This window comes from Crinia signifera, chromosome 8, assembly GCF_055691185.1.
Source record: "Crinia signifera chromosome 8, ASM5569118v1, whole genome shotgun sequence".
Taxonomy (NCBI): Eukaryota; Metazoa; Chordata; class Amphibia; order Anura; family Myobatrachidae; genus Crinia; species Crinia signifera.
The window spans coordinates 58,438,877-58,464,027 of NC_139224.1; the positions used below are offsets into that span (position 1 = coordinate 58,438,877).

The following is a 25,151-nucleotide window of genomic DNA, read 5'->3' on the forward strand; positions in this document are numbered from 1 at the left end:
CCCTTTACTCTTCCATACATCTGAGACACATTAATATTAAGTGGACAGTCTACGCAACAAATGTCCAGCATTATGAATCTAGAGAAGGCATCCCCAACCACAGTCCTCAAGGCACACCAACAGTGCAGGTTTTAGTGATATCCAGGCTTGAGCACAGGTGACTTAATTAGTACCTAAGTGATTCTGATTAAACCATCTGTGCTAAAGCCTACATATCATTAAAACCTGCACTGTTAGTGTGCCTTGAGGACCGTGGTTGGGAATGACTGATCTAGAGAAATGTCCTAACCAATACTTCGGAGCGTGATTAACCAAGTACCAAATTCTCACCGTGCTGTCTTAGCGGCCATCGACTGCGCAATTTCATTGTTTTCCATCAAGAGGTCTAAAGCTTTGGAGGCACTGCCAACCACAGCTGGTGGAAGAGTATTGGAGAACAGGTATGGTCGGGAGCGTTGCCGAAGTAGATCAATCAAAGGCTTTGGGCCGGTTGTGTATCCACCTACAAGGATATGGGACATGATGCATTTTGTTTATTACTAGCAGAAAAGAAGTTAAAATCCTATAGAATATAAGACAACCACATGAGGACATGGCCAAATATACAGCAGGTTGAACAGTGCCAACAGTCTACATAAATGACACACACACACACAAACAAAAAGGTCAAAATGATAAATGATTGACAAAAAAGTTTTTCACAATTTCTTTTACTTTTTCCTACTTTGCCATCCACATCAACTACGATTTTAGCCACGGTAAAATGTGATGAGCACAGCCGTAATGGCTAACCTTGACGCTCCAGCTGTTGTTGCACTACACATCCCAGCATGCCCTGCTACAGTTTTACTATTTGGCCAGGCTAAAACTGTAACAGGGCATGCTGAGATGTATAGTTCAATAACAGCTGGAGTGTCAAGGTTAGCCATCACTGTCCTAGGACGACCTTATTGGCTTGACCCTGACACTGTCTACTCTATGACCCCCCCCCCCCCCCAATATATAAGGGGTCAATCAATGAGGTGCAGTTACCGCAATGTTTTTACCCAGACAATGACACCCAAACTTGCATCCTTCATGGGTGGAAATCAGCCCACATTTGCACAAAATCGGTCAGGGCCTTATGGGGCAGCGAACACTTTAGTGCTGCATGAAATAGAGGGTGCTGCTGTAAATGGATTGAACCCATAGCCATCAGATTACATACAGGGGGTATAAGAAACTGTTAATGAATAAATAAAATACAATTCTACCAATAGGAAGACAAGAAAATAACTTCAGGTTGGGATGACCAACCAATGGGATTTCCTGATTCCAGAGGAGATACATCAAGTATTTATGTAATAGTACTGTTAATCATGCTTGTTTGAATACATTTTCTTATCTTTACTTAATTTTAACCTGTTCAGTCCATGTATGGCAGTGAAAGAAAAAAAAAGGGATAGGTTCGGTGTGAATCCCTGAAAGGTTAAAAATAAATGGTAGAGAACCAATCAAAATATTTTGTTTTAAACAAATCAATGAGAGTTTATGAGAAAAGAGAAAAGGTCTGCATTGAAGAGGTCTTGGAAACCCTTGCCATGGCCGTAACTAGGTGCCAGCAGTGCCTTTCCCACTGTGCATTTGCCCTGTGGGCACACCATAGGCACCCACCTACTCTGCAGAGCGGGAAGATGTCAGGTCTTTGGTGCACACAGTCTGTTTTATGTGGGGATGGAGGGCACCAATGCACTTCTGGCATAGGGAACCAAAATGTTGTGTAACGGCACTAATCATTGTAATGTATACAATGTTCTTATACTGATCACTGACCTGCAGCTCCACCCAATGCTTTGCCAAGAGTAGAATTCACAATGGTCACCTGATCCATGACACCCGCTAGTTCATCTGTGCCCCTTTATCAAAAAAAAAAAAAGAAGAAGGGTTTAACAAATCAAATCAACAATATGTGGAACACACAATCACGCCGATTCGGGTTCACTCGCAAAAGCAAATTCTCTCTAATGGACAAAACCATGCTGCACTGCAGGGGGGGCAGATGTAACATGTGCAGAGAGAGTTAGATTTGGGTGGGGTTTTACTTCAAAGTGAGATCTATATTGCAGTGTAACAATAAAGCAGCCAGTGTTTTCCCTGCACAGAAACAAAGTAACACCAAAATCTAACTCTCTCTGCACAGGTTAAATCTGCCTCCAAACCCCCCCCCCCCCCCCCCCTCCCTATGTGTCTGCAAAAAGTCTTCCATGACACATAGTTCAATACTTTAGGTGCTCCCGGGATATTATGGTAACAGTTCAGGTTGATCTTACATGGGGTGAGGGGCTGTTACCGGAGCGCCCCAGGCGAGTCGGGGTGGGGGCGCCCCGGTGTACATACTGCGCCGTCTGGGGAGCGGGCAGGAGTGTTTGTGCTGCGAGGGTACCTGCGGCACTGTGTATAAACTGGCGGCGGCGTCCCTGCCGTGATTGAGAAATAACCAGCGCTATCCACTGGGCTATGTGGCGGCACAGGAAGCGCTTCGGATTTTGAAAACACTGGCCACACGTTGATTGCCTGAATCTCAGCCAATCAGCGTGAGGCAAGTGTTTTAAAACCCAGCAGTGCTTCCCGCGCCGCCGCATTGCGCTAGTTATTTTCTATTCACTGCACCGGCACCAGCTTTATACACAGCGCCGCAGGTACCCCCGCGGCACGGACATCCCTGCCCGCTCCAGCACCTACGCTCACCTCCATGCGGGGGGCGAGGGGCGAACTGCCGCCCTCCAGTGGCCGGCGCCCTAGGCAAATGCCTAGAGCTGCCTAGTGGTGGCGCCGGCCCTGCCGGTACCACTGCAATTAAAGCTTTAAGTGTCACACAAATGTATTATCTGAGCAGAGCAAAGTCTTCAATCCTGTGTTTTTACAAGAAAAGAGTGCTTATTTCTATATTTATCAGACAGCAGAAATGTCAGGTTGTGGAGGGGGGTAAGTACGGTTAGGCACTAAGAAATATGATTAGATGCTGTGAGGGGGCTTAGGCTGCAGGAAAGAGGTGTTTACAGGGTTATGGTATTTTACGGTTGTTGGGATTCTGTGCATTAGGATGTTGCAGAATCCCAAGCACCACCATCCTGTACCCAGCGCTGAGACTGTAAGGCCTATTTATCTAGTATTTTCTTCAGAAAATAATGTACAAATAGTAGTTTCTACAATTTTATAACTTTTTTTGCTTTGTACTGTACTAATAGAATAATGCAGAAGGCTAATTAATGCTGTGGATTGTGGTCTCCATTATTATCAGTGGGGACTATGGTCTGACCCATATGTACAAAATACAAAGCTTTTCAGAGTTTGGCCCAGTTAGTTTACACCATTATAATTCAATATAGCCTTTTCCGTATGACGCTTAGGATCTGATATTCCTGTAGATCATCACTGATTCTGCCAACGGATTGCCAATTGGCGGTCCTGTAGGAATATTCTGAGTCAGTACAGGTCCACCATATTTGAAGAGATACTAAAGAATATCCAGAGAATACTATTGATATTCTTAACTATCGACATTGGATATTGGCTGTTCACAGGGGATCCGTGGTGCAGGGCTGCTGCTCTGAGACACCAAGAAGTTCAGCCTATCACAGACTATCAGGACAGCAGGAGGGAACTGAGATGTGAATGATATAATGGCAGAATTAGTGTGCATGATATATCCTGTGTATTGTGGAAGATGAAACATCACATCAGACTGTAATACAGAGAATAAAAATACAGTATATCGGCGATCAATGCCGATCCCTAAAGGTGAATGCACACTGTGAGATTTCACTTTCTATTAGACCACTTTTAGATCTGGGTCTGGATCTGGGTAAAGTTACAGTGTTCACATTTGATTTGACTATATAGTACAGATCTGTACCATTTAGTCTTGCCTGCCGCGACTATGTATCTATTCGATGTATACTACACGGGAGCGCGCATTGGGATAGAATCTGCACCGAATATAGAAAAAACATTAGATTTTCTATTCGATTTCTATTAGATTTTGCTTCTATAAGCAACATTGAATAGAAAAATAGTGCATATCTTACAGTGTGTACCCTCTATAACTCTGCCACTTTCTAGTCTAACTAATACATAGTATACATCTGACAGGAGAAGTGTGATTTATAGCCACACCTCACCAGTAAATGAAAGATTAATAAATACTAAACAAGTAATGCTGGGAAAGTGGCAAAATGAGAAGATACTGCTCTCAAGAAAACAGTGAAAAATGATAACTAGAGCCCCAATCCCTCACCGTCCATTTGGTCCCATGAAGCCAGTGGCATGACATTCATCAACAAACACAAGGGCATTGTAGCGCTTTGCCAGGTCACAAATCTGACGAAGAGGGGCAATATCTCCATCCATAGAGAAAACGCCATCGGTCGCTATGAGGCGCAACCGGTGTTTCTGCAACAAGAGAAAGTTGTGGGATGAGAAACACCCAATTTTAGCTAAAGACAGAAATAAAAAGCGCATATAGACACGCACAAAACATACATGCTCGGGTCATTACAGCCACATGTAACTAACATACTAGTAGTAGTAGTACGTTTATTTATATGGCGCCGCAAAGTGTCCGCAGCGCCGTACATAGCAAACAAAAAAAAATGACGAGGTAACGTACAGGGTGTGTTGAAAAATACAGTATAAATGGGGGTATAGCTGGTAGAACTAAAATCAGCATCAGTTCAGAAGTAGGTGTCAAAATTGTCAAGGAGACTAAAGATGAAGTAGAGGAAGGGAAGAACAGGACAGGAGCACAGGTGAGGTAAAGAGGTAGGGTGAGTACGTGAGGAAGGAGGGCCCTACTCATAAGAGTTAACATACTAAAAATAGGTGGGTGGACGAACGAAAAACAATAGGATAAGTAGGAACGGAGGGGAACGGAGGCAGGATAAGAGGATCAAAAGAGGTTAGGAGGAGGGATAGGCTAGTCGAAAAAAGTGGGTTTTGAGGGAGCGCTTGAAGGAGGTAAGGGAATCAGAAAGCCTGATGGGTGGCGGGAGGTTGTTCCAGTGCAGGGGGGCAGCGCGAGAGAAGTCTTGGACACGGGAGTGGGAGGAGGTGATTAGGTGAGAGGTCAGTCGGCGGTCAGTGATGGAGCGAAGAGGACGGGAGGGAGTGTGGATAGAGATCAGTGAAGAGAGGTAAGGAGCGGTGGAGGAGGAGAGAGCTTTGTAGGTGGTGGTGAGGAGTTTGAAGAGAACTCGGAAAGGAATGGGGAGCCAGTGAAGAGATAGACAGAGGGGGGAGGCGGAGGTAGAGCGGCGGGAGAGGAAGATGAGCCTAGCAGCAGCGTTAAGAATGGATTGGAGAGGTGCGAGGCGGGTGAGAGGTAGCCCGGAGAGAAGGATGTTGCAGTAGTCAAGGCGGGAGATGACAAGAGAGTGAATGAGAATTTTGGTCGCGTCAGTGGAGAGGAATGGTCTGATGCGTGAGATGTTGCGTAGGTGAAAGCGGCAAGACTGTGAGAGAGCACGAATGTGGGGGGTGAAAGAGAGGGAGGAGTCAATGATGACACCAAGGCAGCGCGTTTGGTCGGTGGAGGTGATCTCGGTTTCACCAATACTGATGGAGATAGTGGGAGAAGAGGGGATGTTCGGGGGATGGAAGATTAGAAGTTCAGTTTTAGCCATGTTTAGCTTCAGGAAGCGTTGGGTCATCCAGGCTGAGATGGCTGTGAGGCATTCAGAGACCTTGGACAGGAGTGATGGGGATAGATCGGGGGAAGAGAGATAGATTAGGGTATCATCAGCATAAAGGTGGTAATGAAAACCATAGGAGCTGATGAGAGTGCCCAGAGAGGTGGTGTAGAGAGAGAAGAGGAGAGGGCCAAGGACAGACCCTTGGGGAACACCGACTGGCTGCGGGGTAGTAGGAGAGGAGGAGCTCGGAGTGGAGACGGAGAAGGAGCGATCGGAGAGGTATGAGGTGAACCAGGAGAATACCGTGCCAGTGATGCCAAAGGAGCGGAGTGTGTTGAGCAGGAGAGGGTGGTCAACAGTGTCAAAGGCAGCTGACAGATCAAGCTGGATGAGGATAGAGAAGAGGCCTTTGGATTTAGCCGATATTAGATCGTTAGTGACTTTGGTCAGGGCAGTTTCAGTGGAATGTAAAGGGCGGAACCCGGATTGGAGGGGGTCGAGAATGGAGTTAGCAGTAAGGTGGTTTAGGAGACGATTATAGGTCAGACGTTCTAGGAGTTTGGAGGCAAAAGGGAGGAGGGAGATGGGCCTGTAGTTGGATGGGGAGTTGGGGTCCAGATTTGTTTTTTTGAGAATTGGGGAGACAAGAGCGTGTTTGAAGGAGGAAGGGAAGATCCCAGAGGATAGGGAAAGATTAAACAGGTGAGCCAGGTGAGAGCAGACTGACGGACTGAGACGACGGATAATATTGGAGGGGATAGGATCAAGCGGGCAGGTGGAGGGAGAAGCGGATTGAAGGATAGAGTGGACTTCAGCAGCAGTGGTGGGGTAAAATGAGGACAGGGGTTGGAAGGAGGGGAGTGGGGATGTAGGAGGGGAGGAGGGAGAGGGTGGGGTCATGGCAGCAGTGATGGCAGTCCTGAGAGAGGAGATTTTGGTTGAAAAGTAGGTAGCAAAATCAGCGGCTACGATGGAGGACGGAAGAGCTGGAGGAGGGGGGGAGAGCAAGGAGTTGAAGGTGGCGAAGAGCCTGCGGGGATTGGATGATTGGGAAAGGATGAGGGACTTAAAGTAGGATTCCTTGGCCAGAGCAAGGGCAGAGCTGAAGGAGGAGAGAATGAATTTGAAATGGAGATAATCCGCGAGGGAGCGTGATTTCTTCCAGAAGCGCTCAGCAGTGCGAGAGCACTTTTTAAGGAATCGGGTGATAGGCGAGTGCCACGGTTGGGGGTTGGAGCATCGAAGGGGGATAGAGGATGGAGGGCAGGCAGAGTCCAATGTCGAAGATAGGGTGTCATTATAGAAGGAGGCGGCGAGGTTCGGGCAGGACATGGTGGTGATTGGGGCGAGAAGAGGACACAGCGTGTTAGAGAAGGCAGCAAGATCAAGTGTGTTGACGTTATGCCGTGAGACAATACTACAGTGGCAATAATAACTTGAGACAGCGGAGAGATTCACAGCAACATTTCTGCAAATATATATATATATATATATATATATATATATATATATATATATATATATATATATATATATATATATATATATATATATATATATATATAGGCCAATGTACTAAGCTGAAATGGTATACAGTCACTAGGTCGACATGGGGAAGGTCGACATGCATTGTGTCGACCACTGAAGGTTGACATGCATCAACGTCGACACACGTGAAGGTCAACATGGGCTTAGGTCAACAGGTCACTAAGTCAATGTGGGCTAATGCCCTACCATCCACTAGGGCATGGTGGGAGAATAGACTAGTGTGCCCAAAGCATGGCAAGTGCAGCGAGCCATGCGAGGGGACGTGCTGCGCTTTTTTAGTGTCCATGTGGGGATTAAAAAAAAAACGAAAACCCCATGCCGACCTTTTGGCTGTCGACCTAGTGACCTGTTGACCCAAGCCCATGTCGACCTTGATGCATGTTGACCTTCAGTGGTCGACTTCAGTCTGTCGACCCTATGATCCATAGCCACTGAAATGGCTATAATTACATCAGAATAAGTCGGTGGTCAGGGATCTCGGTCCTCATTACCCAACGCAGTGCATGATTTGCAGGTCTCCTCACAGAATCACAAGTGAATTAATCAACTCCACCTGCGGACCTTATAATATGTGTCTGAGTAATTAGTACACCTGCTGGGTTACCAGCAAAACATGCACTGTGTGGGGTAATGAGGACTGAGTTCCCTGACCACTGCCTTAAGTAATCCAATGGACAGGCCAGTAGGACCAGTGGCTTATGGGGGCCAAGGAAAGCTCCTATCACTTGAACCTGCGGCATCTGAGGTCTGTAAAGTCCCTGGCCACCTACTGTACCAAGGGTCCAGGGGACGCCCTACAAACTCACAGGTATGATGCAAAGAAGGTTTCTATTTATAAAATCATGTAAACATATTATAGACCATTAAACATACAGTATATGAAAACAGACAGTCCATACTCCATAATCCTACTCAGATAATAATCGGGAGCTCCGCTGCCGTACAAGAGACGGCTGACCATACCTGTGTTTCTTTCAGCTTGGCTTCTAAATCTGCTAAATCCATGTGTTTATAGCGGTATTTGTTGGCTTTGCAAAGACGGATACCATCAATGATGGAGGCATGGTTCAGTTCATCGGACAGCACGGCATCCTCAGGGGTCAGTATTGCCTAATACATTAAGCAATGCAGAATTAATAAAAGCAATGACCAGGAGAATTGTCCTCTACTGAACAAATGCAATTACAGATCACTTTCTTCTGTGTCAAAACACCTTTAGAAAAGGAGTGTGCTAAATAAACTTTGTCCTAACAGCAAGTTATAGATAAATATAATGGTTTTGAATTCTCATCACAATAAAATTTTAGAGAAAAAAAATGTAACTCTGAAAACTGTACTGGAATACTTGTGTGATCTTCTTGGGCGAAATGTAATAGGGTGCGATTTTTTAGACATGTGCGATTTTTGGTCAAAAACGGCCGAAATCGCACATTTTCCGAAAATCGCACATTTAATAGGTTGAAAATCGCGGTAAAAAATCGCACTTTTTACCGCGAAATCGCACTTTTAGAAGTGCGATTTTTAGTCACATTTCAATTCGCATCCAGATGTTTTCCCATTATAAAGTATACAACTCGCAAATGTAATAGGGTGCGATTTTTGGTCAATGTTACCAAAAATCGCAAAAAAATAGACCAGGTTCTGACAGGCGAATTTGACAGAACCATGCACAGATCATTGAGATCTGTGCATGGTTCTGTTAATAAAAATGTGTAAAAGTGTTTTTATAAAAAACAAAAACGGCGTGGGGTCCCCCCTCCTAAGCATAACCAGCCCCGGGCTCATTGAGTCGGACCTGGTTCCAAAAATACGGGGGAACAAAAAGCATAGGGGTCCCCCGTATTTCTGAAACCAGCCCCGGACTCTTGGACCGGTCCTGGTTCCAAAAATACGGGGGACAAAAAATCTGGGGGTCCCCCGTATTTTGAAACCAGCACCGGGCTCCAACAGCCCGCGGTGTCATGCCACAGCCGGGGGACACTTTTTATACAAGGTCCCCCGGCCAAAACATGAGCACCGTGGCTGGTCAGCCTTGGACGGGGTACCTGGAGGAGTGGGGACCCCCCCAATAAAGGGGTCCCCCCCCCCAGGCTTCACCCGTCCAGGGCTGAAGCCCGGGGCTGTCACCGGCGTCCGTGGCCAGTGGACGCCGGCCTGATAGGGTTAAATCCATCATACATATCATTACATTGCTTTTTACCGGCGAACTACAAGTGCCAGCAGACCTCCCCCGCATGCTGGGACTTGGAGAACCACAAGTCCCAGCATGCAGGGCATTAATGGGCCCGCTGGGACTTGTAGTCCACCTGTAAAAAGAATGTTTATAAAAAACACACACACAGAGAAGTACAAGTTTATTACACACACACACCTCAATTTTACACCAGCGTTACTTACCATTCCTGGATCCAGCGCTGGTCTGGCTGCTTTACAGCCGGCTCCCCCCGCACTGACAGGCAGCGGGGAGAATCGTCTTTCTCCGTTGCCTGTCACCGGCTTTCTCCGTAGCTTCTGTAGCTCTGTCCCAGTGCTACAGAGGCTGAGAGCGTGATTGGCTGAGCTATGCGTCTCCATGGAGACGCATACTGTAGCTCAGCCAATCACGCTCTCAGCCTCTGTAGCACTGGGACAGAGCTACAGAAGCTACGGAGAAAGCCGGTGACAGGCAACGGAGAAAGACGATTCTCCCCGCTGCCTGTCAGTGCGGGGGGGAGCCGGCTGTAAAGCAGCCAGACCAGCGCTGGATCCAGGAATGGTAAGTATGCTGGTGTAAAATTGAGGTGTGTGTGTGTAATAAACTTGTACTTCTCTGTGTGTGTGTTTTTTATAAACATTCTTTTTACAGGTGGACTACAAGTCCCAGCGGGCCCATTAATGCCCTGCATGCTGGGACTTGTGGTTCTCCAAGTCCCAGCATGCGGGGGAGGTCTGCTGGCACTTGTAGTTCGCCGGTAAAAAGCAATGTAATGATATGTATGATGGATTTAACCCTATCAGGCCGGCGTCCACTGGCCACGGACGCCGGTGACAGCCCCGGGCTTCAGCCCTGGACGGGTGAAGCCTGGGGGGGGGGGGACCCCTTTATTGGGGGGGTCCCCACTCCTCCAGGTACCCCGTCCAAGGCTGACCAGCCACGGTGCTCATGTTTTGGCCGGGGGACCTTGTATAAAAAGTGTCCCCCGGCTGTGGCATGACACCGCGGGCTGTTGGAGCCCGGTGCTGGTTTCAAAATACGGGGGACCCTATGCTTTTTGTTCCCCCGTATTTTTGGAACCAGGTCCGGCTCAATGAGCCCGGGGCTGGTTATGCTTAGGAGGGGGGACCCCACGCCGTTTTTTTTTTAACTTTTTTTTTTTTTTGCACAAAAGCGCATTTATAAAAATGCGCACATTTTCATGACTAAAAATCGCGGCAAATCGCATTTTTTTGCCGCTAATTCGCATCTCATTACATATGCGAATTCGCGGCAAAAAACGCGATTTTTAAAGGTGCGATTTGGTGCGATTTTTTTTTAGTCTAAAAAAATCGCACCCTATTACATTTCGCCCCTTGTGTTCTTTAATGGGGGTTGAGAAGGAGATCACCAAAATGTGGTAATATATCCACTATAGAAATAATAGTTTGGCTCGATGGCATTCAGACCAGTAGTTATCTTTTGTTATCAAGACTTCCGTAAAAATAAAAAATATGTAGAACAGATAACCCTATAGCCACAATTTCACCCAAGTCTGGATCAGTATTAGGTAATGCAAAATATTACAAATATATATATTTTTTTTCTTCTTTTTTTTTTTGGTGACAGACACTTATCCGTCCATAGAAGTCACTGAAGGTGTCCTTTAATACTGACGGAGTCTGCTTCCTGGTATTTGTCCTATTCTTTATCTAATTCCATGTCTGTGGACAGCGACTGGGCAGTCAACAACACTACGTGAACAGCTTTAGTCAATGTTTGTACCAATTAAACTCAAGGATCCCATTGAATTTTTGTACAGCTTTATTCTCCATATATACTACTTAGCCTGTCTTGAGTATACCTCCATATATACATTAGGAAACCTGTAAGGTTTCATTTTAATTTTCCTCACACCAGCTATTATATTTACTGCACTTGCCTGACATTGGTGGTGTGGATTAAATTGTTGACAACGCAATAAGACAACAATAAATGGTCAAAATGCAATAGGTTGACAGGGTCAAAAAGTCATCAGAAAAATGGTTGATTGCTATTCTGTACACACGGGGGCGATAGGGGCGGAAATCGCTGGCGCCCATATTGCCAGTGATTGGAGTGTGCCCCGGCGATAAACCGCCGGGTGCGCGCTCCCATTCTCAGCTTCTGCGACCAGCTGATTAGCTCTGCGGCTCCCCCGGCAGAGGCTCCCCCGCTGTTGAAAAGGAGAAACTGAGCAATATATTGCTCAGCCATATATTGCTAGCAATATCGTGTGTACGGGGCTTAAGAGTTGTGAAACTACCGATAGGGTAACCAGTCCCAAAATAAAATATTAATCAATACATTGAATCATTTACACAGTCTGGGACTATAAACGTTCATCTTGTATACTGTCACATTGTATAACCATCAATGTAGATGGGACGCGATGCGCCAAACCAATATTAAAGTGTGATTCACGGCGAAGAGGGCTATCGCAGCCAATCACAAGACAAATACTATACTTTTTTTAAATCACCAATTATATTGGGCTGGGATCATTTGGTCTACAGCATTATGGTTGACAGTCATTAGGTCGACATGGGAAAATGTCGACATGTCATTAGTTCCACATTGTCTAGGTCAACAGTCAAAGGGTCGACATGGGGTTTTTCACAGTTTTTTTTACCTTAATGCCAACACAGTCGACATGGACACAGTGCAATGCGACTGGCACACTATTTTATTCTCCCACCACGCCCAAGTGGATGGTAGGGCATGAAATACCGCCTGTCGGCACATGTTGGCTCAAAAAAACTGTGAAAATGTCGACCATTTGACTGTCCACCTAGACCAGTGGTTCCCAACCTTTTTTCTCTCCTGTACCCCTTGATTAGGCTTTTCATTTATAAGTACCCCTCCTCTCAATTTGAAATTTCCACAGTACTTATGAGTGGAAGTGAGCAGTATGCGTGTCCTAATATTAAGGAGTAGCCGTGGACTAGTATATGGTCAGGAATCAGGTCCGTCTTTGTCTGGCCGCCGGCTGTGTATTGTCTCCAGAGTTCCCGCTAACGCCTGTAGGATTAATGCTTTTTCCACCAATGTCAGTGTGGGGCAGATGTTCACAGGTAGCTCTAGTGAATTGCTGGTTGGGCAAAAGCACGAGTAGACGCTGATGACGCTGCAGATGGCACTGGAAATGACACAATGTAGCTTGTTTCCATGTAAATGGTAGACTTCTTTTGCCATTGGGAGACTTTTTCTTCTTCCGCCATTACCAATATTATTTCCAAGTACCCCCAACTGGTCTGCATAGTATCCCCAGGGGTACTAGTACCCCAGGTTGGGAACCACTGACCTAGACAATGTCAAACTAACGACCTGTCGCCCTAGAACCATGTCAACCTTTTCCCATGTTGACCTAATGCTGTAGACCAAATGACCGCATCCCATAGTGGGCCAGATTCTCTAAGCTTCAAAAGTGATAAAATGCAGACTGATAAACAGCCAGCCAATCAGCTCCTGTCTGACATTTTTCAAACACAGTCTGTGACATGGCAGGTAGCAGCTGATTGGCTGGCTGTTTATCACTCTCTATTTTATCACTTTTGAAGCTTAGAGAATCTAGCCCTATATCTTGTAACCTATTTTAAAGAAATCCAGATTAAAAGTTACATTTTAAATTAATTTCATATATACATTAAGAGCGCACCCAAAAAGCATTTGTCGTCTCCAGTTTGCCTCTCTGCAAACCAAGCCCTAAATACTCATTTTAGGTTATGAAATGCTGGGCGCACCACCAATCTACAACTACGAGAACCTTTCATAAAGTACTTTCTATATTGGTCTTACATAAAATCAATACTGTACTCTTACTGTCTGTGCGGACCCTTCTATACCCATTACAATCGTGCTATGAAGATCAAAACTGTTTAAAGGTCCACAGGTTTAAAAGATCGACATAAAAGTGGTTGACATATGGTGTTCTGATATTTTTACCCTAATCTTTATTTATTTATTTTTTTGATTTATTCTTTATTTAAATTTTTTTTTTCATATAAAAAAAAAAAAAAAAAAAAAAAAAAAACACACACATATATATATATATCACGTAGCACAAACAGCTCTACATCAAGATGCGCACATATAAAAGAATGTTCACAGAATTTTAGCTGTTTTGCTCTACAAATACATTGTACATCGTTAATACATAATTACATACATAACAGTGCCGTGGCGGCAAATTCTCTCGGGGATCACTATCCACCCACATTGTTGGATTACCGTTCCCAAGAGTCGTGGGGTTGAGGATATCTAATTTCTTGTGACTACTTTTTATCCCGGTATGTACAGGTACCTTTTAGAAAAAGAGAAAAAAAAAAAAAACTATACTTTTGAAATGTGCTACTATTTATAATACGTATGCCGTGCCCATGACTGTGATACAGTATTATACCCCTATATTTATTTATTTATTTATTTTTTCCGTTACTCCCTAAGTGGTTCTTACAATCTATATCAATCTTTATAGTGAAAATGTGCAGTTATCTAACTATTATAAATCCGTGTCCCTTATAGGTTATTTTTGATTGTGCGATAATATTTTGAAAGTGCACATTCGCGTTAATATATTTAGTTATATCAATTCCATTTGTGTTTCGTTTTAGTTGAGTGTATCATTACTCCAATGTGCGGAGGTTGTCCAATAGTGCCATATTTTTTCATATTTACTCATTGTGTTCCTATTTAAGTGCACATATTTTTCACATCTAACAGTGTAATTGACCAGAGCTTTCCAGCTATTGGTGTCTGGACCTTTGCTGGAGAGCCATGTTCTAGCCACCATCACCTTAGCCAGTGAACACATTAATTACATACTGTTTCTCCTCCTTTTTTTGTCTGCTATTGCTCATTATACCGAGTAGGCAGCATTTCAGGGTGAGGGTTTCTTTGGCTATCCCAGTATCTATTATTATCTGTATAACTTCCCCCCAAAACTTGGCTACCAACCGACATCCCCACAGCAGGTGCATAAATGTCCCTATCTCACTGTTGCATTTTGGACAGATATTTGATGTTCTACCAGCAAACTTTACCATTCTTGTCATTGACAGGTATGACCTGTGAAAGACAAATAGTTGCACCTGCTGTGTTCGTAGTGAATTGGTAGCCTTCGATATGGATGACATGGCCATGGCCCACTCACACTCCTCCATTGGGCCTACATCCTCCACCCATTTTTCTCTTAGTACATTCAATCCGTCACAGGTTTTAGCTTGGTTAAGATTTTTATATAGCCTTGACACTAGTTTTGCCTTTCCACCAGTTTTCAAGATTATCTTTATTGGAGATTCCTCAAATACTGGGGGTGAGTTGGGAAAATGGGACTCTAGAGCAGATCTCAATTGTAGGTACCGGAAAAAGTACGTCTTTGGTAAGTTGAACTCCTCTTTTAATTGTAAGAAGGTCTTAATCCCATCTTTCCCGTATACCTGGCTGATTGTTGTCACTGAATATGGCTCCCATACCTTTCTCACCTGTAAACCCTTTAATTCTTTTAACAATTTTGTATCACCTAGGGGGTGTTCTGGATCTATTAATTTAAACCCCTTTATCTTATTGGCCTCTTTCCATACTTTTATGGTTTGTGTAACCAATGGGTGGTCTAATGTTGTTACATGACCCTGTAAAATTTTGTTCAATGGTTTGACATTGGGGCCTGCCGAGTTTACCAGTGCTGCTATAAGTTCACTTTCCTGTTCTTGCGCTACCCATCCCCTTGTCTGTGCCAGTTGGGAGGCAATATAGTAGTTCCTAAAATCTGGCAGCCCCAATCCCCCCTCTCCTCTCTCCTTCATCAAGACACTCAACCGAATCTTTGGCCGTGCGTTGTTCCAGACAAACGATGACAACATACTGTTTATTTTTCGAAAAAGTGAATTGGGGAGATGTACCGGGGATTAGAGATGTGTCGTTCGCGAACGATCCGGTTCTTTTGAACGGATCCATCAAAAGAACGAGCGAGCCGCCGATCCCAAAATGGTGATCCGGATCCGTTTCGCTTAGCATTACATACAATACAATGCACATTGCATTGCTTGAGCTCAGCACTGCCCCCTTTGGCAGCTGAGATATTTTCTTCTAATTGGCTGCTTGTGCTGCTGCTGCTGCTGCTGCTGTGTCACGTGCAGATCTAGATTCTTCTGAATCTGGAAGCCCTGAGGGAGGTCTGGTGACTACACATCAACAGCAGAGCAGAGCAGAGGCATTGGCACTGGCAGGCATTTCAAGATTGCTTCACCTGAGTTCACCAGTAGTATCACAGAAAGGTGTGTAGTAGAAGTATGAACACACAGACACACAGACATAAATTAGGCAGTGCACATGTGTTTTTTTTTTTTTACTAGATCTCTGTTTGCTGGGCTGTGTAGTACATTTAACTTTAATTTGGAGGGGGAGGGGGCCTTCTTTTAACTTTCATTTGGGGGGGGGGAGGGGGGGCTCGGCAATGAGCAAATTTAGTCTCCCTTGGCAACGAGCAAATTAATACCCCTTTTACACCGCTGCAAAACCCCGGGTCTTCAGCGGGTCAGACCCCTGTCAGCGGCAGTGTAAATGGGACACGCCGTGTCCCTTTACACGGGACTTCTACCCAGGTCCTGGGAACTGGATTGTTCGTCAGACAAGCGTTGGTCAGACAGTCACTAGGTCGACATGCAGAAAGGTCGACATGGGAAAAGGTTGACATGGGAAAAGGTAGACATGGACGTTAGGATGACATGAGGAAGGTCATAAGGTCGACATGGGGTTTTCGCTGTTTTTTGACCCGAATGTCAACACAGTTGACATGGACACAGTTGGAAGTGAGAATCGGACCCTCGCATCGCTCGCAATGCTTTGGGCACAGTGTCTCACTTCGCTCGCCACACTATTATAATCTCACTCCATGCCCTAGTGGAAGGTAGGGCATGAAATACCGCCTGTCGGCACATGTCGGCTCAAAAAACAGTGAAAATCCCCATGTCGACCTTATGACCTGTCGACCTTCCTCATGTTGACCTATAACCATGTCGATCTTGTTCCACGTCGACCTTTCAGCATGTCGATCTAGTGTTGTTGACCTAATGTCGACCTAGATCAGTCGACCAAACGACTATCTATGTTAAGTGCACCACCTAGGTCAGGGTTAGAGAACCTTTGGCCCCAGCTGTTGTTGGACTACACATCCCAGCATTCCCTGCAACAGTGTTATCATGGCCAAATAGCAAATTGTAGCAGGGCATGCTGGGATGTGTAGTCCAACAACAGCTGGAGGGCCAAAGGTTCCCCATCTCTGACCTACGACTTTGCTCTGTTTCTGGACTTCCCTCTTAACGAATGATTGCTATTACCTGTTCTAAACAGGTAAATGGATAAGAACGGTGTTTCCACACAGGTAATAACAATCAAACATTAAGAGGGAAGTCCAGAAACAGAGCATTGTGTCCCTCCTGGAAAGGGTCATGTTGGGAGGTATGGTACACTAACTCAAACCATAAATAACTGTCTTTTTTACACAAACTGAGCCGCAGAGCCGCCCAAAGGATCTAGATCTTTTCACCGACCGACCCAGGTCGACCCGGGTCCGCGAAAAGATCCGTTTTGCCCATCTCTACCGGGGATTGCTGCATTACATACAAAAATTTAGGCAACAGGATCATTTTTACTAAATTAACCCGGCCGGTCGTTGCTAACGGTAGTTTCCGCCAGGAGTTAAATTTTTTCCCCATAAGCTCAAGAAGTGGTTGAATGTTTTGCTGTATAAATTCCTGCGGGTCTCTGGACACCCAGATCCCGAGGTATTTGAATGTTGTTGCCCACTTTAGTGGGTATGGGGAGGGAGATGGGGGATCAGCACTTTCTCTTAAAGGGAGTATATGAGATTTACTCCAATTGATTCTGAATCCCGAGTTATCTCCAAACTCTTCAATAATGTTCAGAATCAATGGGAGTGAAGTCGAATGATTGGGAAGATATATCAGCAAGTCGTCCGCATACATAGACACTACGTCCCTGCTATCCCCTACTTTGAAGCCGCCAATTTCAGGGTGCTGCCTGAGGATGCATGCCAGGGGCTCAATCGCCATTGTGAATAATACTGGGGATAAAGGACATCCCTGCCTTGTGCCCCTGGCGAGTGCAAATGCTGGAGAGGTCCACCCATTCACGGTGACTCTTGCCGTCGGGTTTGTATACAGTAATTGTACCCATTTTATATATTTAGGGCCTAGCCCAAACGCCTCTAAAACCGCCCATAAATATGGCCATTCGACTGCATCGAATGCTTTTATTGCGTCCAATGATACTACCACCCCATCTCTGTCCTTCTCTGTTGACATCTGTAGATGACTAAATAATTTCCGAAGATTCTGTGAAGTGGATTTACCCGGCATAAAGCCGGATTGATCCGGATGAATAATTTTAAAAATGTGTTTATTTAGTCTAGACACCAATATCTTAGCTAACACTTTGGCTTCAGTTGACAAGAGGGAGATTGGTCTGTATGAGTCCATCTCGCTCTGGTCTTTGCCCTGCTTTAACAGAACAATTATGTTAGCTTCGGTCATAGTAGCCGGGATGGCATTTGTCTCGAAGCATTCACACAAGGTTTCGAGAAGCAGGGGAGCCAAAGTATCTTTATACTTTTTATAGATTTCCGGTGGGATTCCGTCTAGACCAGGCGCTTTTCCGGCCGGCAGCTCTTTTATGGCCCTCTGCACTTCTTCCATACTCAACGGGGCCTCAAGGCTCAGGCTATCTTCAATATTTAAGAACGGCACTCCAATCTCGGCTATATAATCTTTGATTTCCGTTTGAGTGCGTTGCAATTTAGTGGAGTAGATCTGTCTAAAATACTCTCTGAAGGATTCTCCTATTTGTTTGTTTGTTTTTAGTATATTTCCAGCCTTGTCTTTTATACAGCTTATTATATTAGGTGGTCTCTCTACCTGTGCCAGATAAGCCATATATTTCCCGGCTCTATCTGCGCCCTGGTAGTTTCGCTGAGAGCGGTATAGCATAATTTTAGCATTTTCTTCTTCGAGCGTATTTAGCCAGGCCCCCTGAGCCCCTTGCCATGCCGTGTGTGTGTCTGGGGTACCCTCCTCCACGTATTTGGCTTCTAGAATCTCACATTCTTTTTCCTTGGCTGCTATTTTATCTCTACTTCCCTTCTTGACTTCGGCTATTCTCTTTTTAAGGGTGCCCCGCAAATACGCTTTGAAGGCATCCCACGTTATGGCCGGTGTTGCTGAGCCCCTATTCATCTCCCAAAATTCTGCCCACTGTTTTGTCAAGGCTTCTGCTTGGCCCATGCCATGCAACCAACCAGCATTAAACCTCCAGAAGCCCTGACCTGACTCTTTAGCCCCTGTTAACTCCATCACTACTGGGGAATGGTCAGAGATACCCCTGGGCTTGTATTCAATCTCTGCTATCTGTGATGTTAAACTCCGAGATGTTAATACCAGGTCTATTCGTGAAAAGGCCCGATATGAAGAATAGCAGGAAAATTGTGACACTTTTGGGTTTCTCTCCCTCCATATGTCCATCCAGCCCATATCCTGTACAAATTCTGCAAACCCTTTGTTACCTCTGACCATTCCCGTAGGATCACTCCGCCATCTATCGGCTCTGGGGTCCAGAACGTTGTTAAAATCCCCCATACAGACAACAGGGGCCTGGGGTGTCATTGCTGCGAACTCGGCTGCCTTAATAAGAATGTCGAAAGAAAAGGGGGGAGGAATATACACAGAGAGCAACAGTATTTGTCTGTTGTTAATTTGACAGTCAAGAAAAACATAACGACCTCCTACATCTATCTTAACCTTGTTACAGGAAAATAATAATGTTTTTTTAACTAGTAGTGAGACACCCCTAGATGATGATGTAAAGGATGAATGGTAGGCATTTCCAACCCAGGGTTTTTTTAAAGACATCAATTTCCCTCCAACCAAGTGGGTTTCTACTAAACAGACGATATCTGCATTGTACTGCCTTAGTTGGTTCATAACTAATGACCTTTTAATTTTGTCATTAATGCCTCTGATATTCCATGACAATAGTTTAATCATCCTGGTTTAGAAAGAACATGCCAACCGTTCATCCTACCCCTGACTCCCCTTTCGCCAATCCAATTCACTCCCAGTATTTGTACACGAGGGACTGCCGCCACAGCATAACAACAAAAAATAAAAAATGAAAAATTAAAACATAACATCACATAAAACCCCCCCTCATCCCCCCCTCCCCCCTCCCCCCTCCCCGTATACCATCCCCCCCTGTGGCATACCTGATTCTCAACCCTTGCCCTATTAACTAAACTTGTGGGGCTTTAAACTCAGACCGCCAACGTGCGGTGAGCCCCCTGGAATTTTAGTTACTTAAATCATTTCACAGTGCCTGCCAGCTGATATGCTCCTGGAGCCCATTTATCTATCCATTCTGCTGCTTCATTTGGTGTCTGGAAAAATACAGTTTCCCCTCCTGCGATCACCCTTAATTTAGCTGGAAACATCATGGAGTATTTCAGGCCTTTGTCTCGCAACTTTCTTTTCACTTCTGCGTATCTAGCTCTCTCTTTTTGAATCTCAATGGCAAAATCTGGAAAGAACGAAATTTTTGTCCCGTTATACTCTATTGGCCCTTTTTCTCTGGCCAAACGAAGCAGCCTATCTCGGTCCAAAAAATGTAACAGTTTTATAATCATTGTCCGTGGAGGGGCTCCAGGGGGCAAGGGTCTGGAGGGTACTCTGTGGGCCCTTTCAATTGAGAAAAATTTAGAAAAAGTTTCGTTGCCGAATTTTTCCTTGATCCAATTTTCCATGAATGTGATCGGATTAGTGCCCTCTTCCCGTTCTGGTAACCCCAAAAGTCTTATGTTGTTCCTACGACTTCTCCCCTCCATGTCTGAGATTTTATTTTTCATTTCTCGCATCTGCTCGGTTATAGCCCCCACTTTTACAATTAAGTGATTATTGCTGTCTTCCATATTTGAGACTCGATCCTCGACCTCCTTGACTCTCTCCTTCACACTTTTTATATCCTGTCTCATGACCGTGATGTCTGCCTGTATATCCACAATTTTTTCTGTGAGTCTCTGCTCACTACCTTTTATCGCCTCCAAAAGCTGCTGTAATGTAACATCAGGGACATCAGGGATATCTTGGGGTTCACTACCTTTCACGGGTGTCGACATAGGAGTAGTTGACGGGGTCTGTACCTTCGTAGTGGCCTGTGATCGGGCAAATTTTTCCAACCTTGCTGCCGCGGCAGTATTACCAGTTTTCCCCATTTTTGTGATTCCTAGTGGGATTTGTTCACAACCTCAGTACATAGGTTTTTATGCGCAGCTGCTGTTCCCAGCTGGTTTAATTTGGCTGTCAAGAAAAAGAGGAAGCTGGTATACAGTGGCTCTATCCCCTTGCTATTGTGAAAAGGAGAATGTTATGAACTCTGTATGTCGGGGCTGGTTATACTCGAGTCGGGACAGGTAATCAAAAAAAAAAAAAAAGAGGACAAGGAGAGGGGGAATATATGCGGATATATTGTTTATATATAGCACTGTCCACTTGCTGTTATTTTGGCGTGCACAAAAAATATACAGGCATACAAGGCTTTCTTCTCCAGCCGATTTGACTCACTGTGGATGGAAGGTGGATGGAAGGTGTGGATAAGCACTATCCCCTTGTTACTGCAGAAGGGAGAGTCCTATGCAAGCTGTTTCGCTCAACTGGTTGCTAATCAGTGCAGTGATATAGGAGATTTTTTTTTTTTTTTTCCCTCTCCTTCCTTCTTTTACTTCACCGCTGGTCTAGCGCTTGGTGAGGGGATATATGTATATGACACTGTCCACTTGCTGAATGAACAGTTTTAGGCATACAGTGGTGTAGTAGTGTGCAGGTTTTTACTTTTCCAACTGGTCTGTCATTCAAAAGAGGTGAAAATATATAACACTGTCCGCTTGCTGTATGATCAATTTAGACATGCAATAGGGTAGTATTATGCAGGATTACCTTTTCTTTTCCCCAGTTCAGAGAATTTCAGTGACTAAAGGTGCCCATACACGTTACAATTATTGTATACAATATTGGATACAATATCGCATCTCATCCGATCTCAGTTTTGCGATGACATCAGATGAGATGAGATCTAGTACAAAAAGTATGTGCAGCACGTACTTTTTGTACTAGATCTCATCTCATCTGATGTCATCGCAAAACCGAGATCGGATGAGATTCGATATTGTATACAATATTGTATACAATAATTGTAACGTGTATGGGCACCTTTAGCGTTGAAAGGCTTCTGTCCTCCTGCAGTGTTTGCGCCAGACAGCATATATCGTTTGCTCCCCCTCTCTCCTCCTGCCTGTTTTCCAGGCGCCGGGGTTCTGTACTGGAGCTTTCTCCCACCTGACCACCGTCCCCTCAACCTGCCTTCTCCTCTGTGGCAGTGCTGTCCCGCTGAACCTCTCTCTCTCTGGACTCGGTGACCGCTCAGCTCCCCTCCAGGAGCGTCTCACAGGCTCCCCCGCTGTGCACCCGGCGCGTGTCTGCCGCAGGTCACTTCCGTGCGCCTTGCCGGATGACGCGTCCGGTCCCCGTCAATCTGTCTCGCGGCTCCCACTACCGCCAACCAAGCCGACCGCAACACAGTAGGTCAGCCTGTCCACCTCTCCGTTTTGCACCGATCACCAGACGGCCGCCAGCAGGTAATATAAAACCAATGGCTCTTCTCACATTCGCCGGCTAGGACACTTTTATTTTTTTTCCTGATATCAGGACATATTCCAGGGAGCTCCCATACCACGCCACTCTACTCCCGCTCTGCCGTGGCCACGCCCCCTCCATTTTTACCCTAATCTTAACCCTCCCCCTAATCTTTAGCTTCCACAGCCAAATGCTAATCCTTTGTAACCAATGTCTAGACATAGCACAAAGTAACATTCACAGGACATGTATTACAATGATCACACTATTGGGACCATAATATAAAAACCAACCTCAAATATTCCAGCATTGGCATCAAAGCAGCTAATGTACAAGATGGCATCTTCCCTTTTATGGAACCGTGCAATCTTCTCCTCAAGGCTCTTGTGTATATTCTGAGGGGAAAATAATCAGAAAAATACTACTATTACATCCCATAAAAGTGATATACTGTATTTGAAAATTGTCATTTCTTATCTCTTGCAGAATTTGAGTTTACGGTGTTCAGTCATTCCCCCATTCGGCATTGCAGACACTTTGTGGAACCCATCTTATAAATAAAACGGAGAACTGGTGATTTCTTACCAAAATTACAATGTTAATACAGGTGGGGTCTCCCTTATCCGTGTATTGAAAAAAAACTGAAATATTCAGAAAACCATGGCATTTCAGAATATTTCGTTTCTTTTTCATACTTGCCTTGTCCCCCCGATGTCCACAGCGGCCTCGGGGATCCTCTTCAGCAGCATCTCCGGTCCCAGGGGTGCATTGCGCGAGTGCGCAGTCGCGACTGACGTCACCGGCGCAATACATAACTGTGACTGGAGATGCCGCTGAAGAGCATCCCGGAGGCCACCGTTGGGACAATCGGGGCACCACCAGGGGACCAGGTAAGTATGGGGGGAAAAAAATTCCAAAAACCAAAAAAAAAATCCCTTATCCAAAATGCTTGTGGTCCCGAGCATTTCGGATAAGGGATACTCTGTAATAATAAAAATATGTAGTAGTTGACCACCAGTGACCATAAGGCAGAGGCAATCTTTAAGACAGTCATGAAATTGCTATTGGAAACCACCCATGCATGGGTTATCTCTACAGTAACTCTTATATCCCAGTCATTATATTGCTATTGGAAACCACCCATGCATGGGTTATCTCTACAGTAACTCTTATATCCCAGTCATTATATTGCTATTGGAAACAACCCATGCATGGGTTATCTCTACAGCAACCCTTATAACCCAGTCACGATATTGTTATTGTAAGCCATCCATTCACCAGACATACTGTAGTAACCCTAGTTGTGAAATGAAACAAACCAACAGCCCACCAAGTTGTTTTTCAGAGTACTCACTTGTGTTCCACAGATAAATCTAACAGAGCTCAGCCCTGCCCCAAACTCTTCCAGTGTCTTGTGTGCAGCACGAATGACATCAGGGTGGCTAGATAGACCAAGGTAGTTATTGGCACAAAAATTTAAGATTCCTAATAAAAGAAAATTAGGGAGGGAAGAAACAGTCATAAAACATTACATCCAGCATCACATATTTCACAACAATGTTGAACCGAATTATTCATACATATAACAATATTTCATAGTAACAAATTTAGAGCGCATGTATTTTAAAGTGTTGTACCAGCATCATATATGCGAGCATTGAGCTGATTGGCTGGCTGTTTATCACTCTATTTTATCACTTTTGAAGCTTATACCGCTTTCAGACTGCACTCCGAACACGGCTTATTGCCGTGTTCGCGGGGCCTAAACACGGGTCACGGTGCGGTCTGAAAAGGCCACCACGGGTCGAGCAACACGGGTGTTCAACCCTGGTAATGACCAGGGTTGAACACGGCTATGACCCGTGTTAAGTGCAGTGTGAACGGGTGCCTGGGTCGAGCGACCCGTGTCCCGTTCACAGTATGGAGGAGGCAGCACTGTCAGCTCCAAGTACTGCCTCCTCCCGAGCCCCCGATGACGCGCCGCCGCCCAGCACCGCCCCATGTGACGTCACCGACTCGGCAATATGCCGTGTCTGAACTTTAAGACCGCATTGCCGTGTTGCTCTGGGGATGGGACCCGTGTCCTAATCCCATGTGCGACACGGCATTTGCGGTCTGAAAGTAGTATCAGAGAATCTGGCCCAAAGTCTGCGCAGCCCGAGCTTTTTGAACTAGCTTCAGATCACATTGCATGCAAACCACATGCGATTTGCGTGTGATGCGATGTGATCTAGTTCACAAAGCATGAAAATATTGTACCGTGTATGGGCACCTTTAAGAGTGCAAGGGTAGACTACTCAACCAGGCTTTACGGACCAACTAAAGGCCCCCATACACTAGTACAACTTATCGGAGCCTTGAAGTCACATGTGATTTCCCTTGAACTCCCAGGCAGCTTCCCAGGTGGCAGGATCGCTACACCACATGCAGTTATTTTGCATACAATGTATCATATGCAATCCCAGTCATGGCAGTGGGATACAATAAATCTTTGTGGCAGCCATGGGGATCTCCAGCACCAATCCAATATGCACATCAGCTCAGAATTAAAAACACATAGAATTTTACACTTTTCTCAGGTGAAAAGGGCACAAATCGCACCTTAAAACTAATTCTACTCTATCTAGTACCAGCTGCTGCCCATGTTCTGTGCTTGCAATGCATTAGTAACTCCACTCAGGCAACACAGAGTATAACACCATGTGGACAGGAGGCGTGCATCACAGCAGCCTATCAGAGTGGGAGAATGTGTACACCAGGGTTGCCGACTTTCAAAAAATCCTCTCCGGGAGAAGCCCGGAGAGGAATCTTGCATTACGAGTTTTGGGGGTGGGGCTTAACTGTGACGTCATTAAGCCCCGCCCCCATTACGGCAAATAGCCGAAATAACTGATATCCATGGAGGGGGCGGGGCTAAAACGACACGATTGTGTCGTGTTAGCTCCGCCCCCTCCCCTGAGACCCGCGGATTGCGGCATATAAATGCCGCGATCGGGGGGCTCAGTGGGGGTCCCCCTGATTCCGGGA

The 25,151-nt window shown here is 45.3% G+C and overlaps 1 protein-coding gene across 2 annotated transcripts in view; it reads right to left on the minus strand.

Moving 5' to 3' along the window:
• Positions 1-25,151, minus strand: part of GCAT (glycine C-acetyltransferase) — a 47,524-nt gene that overhangs the window by 17,216 nt on the left and 5,157 nt on the right. The window contains exons 2-8 of one of the 2 annotated variants that reach the window (XM_083156490.1): positions 23,479-23,609; positions 22,418-22,519; positions 13,598-13,732; positions 8,181-8,327; positions 4,277-4,431; positions 1,813-1,895; positions 331-502 (exon numbers count right to left, since the gene is read on the minus strand). In XM_083156490.1, coding sequence (XP_083012616.1) covers positions 331-502; positions 1,813-1,895; positions 4,277-4,431; positions 8,181-8,327; positions 13,598-13,732; positions 22,418-22,519; positions 23,479-23,609 — 925 coding nt within the window. The remainder of the gene's footprint in view (positions 1-330; positions 503-1,812; positions 1,896-4,276; positions 4,432-8,180; positions 8,328-13,597; positions 13,733-22,417; positions 22,520-23,478; positions 23,610-25,151) is intronic. The other variant, XM_083156491.1, reaches the window with a different exon arrangement.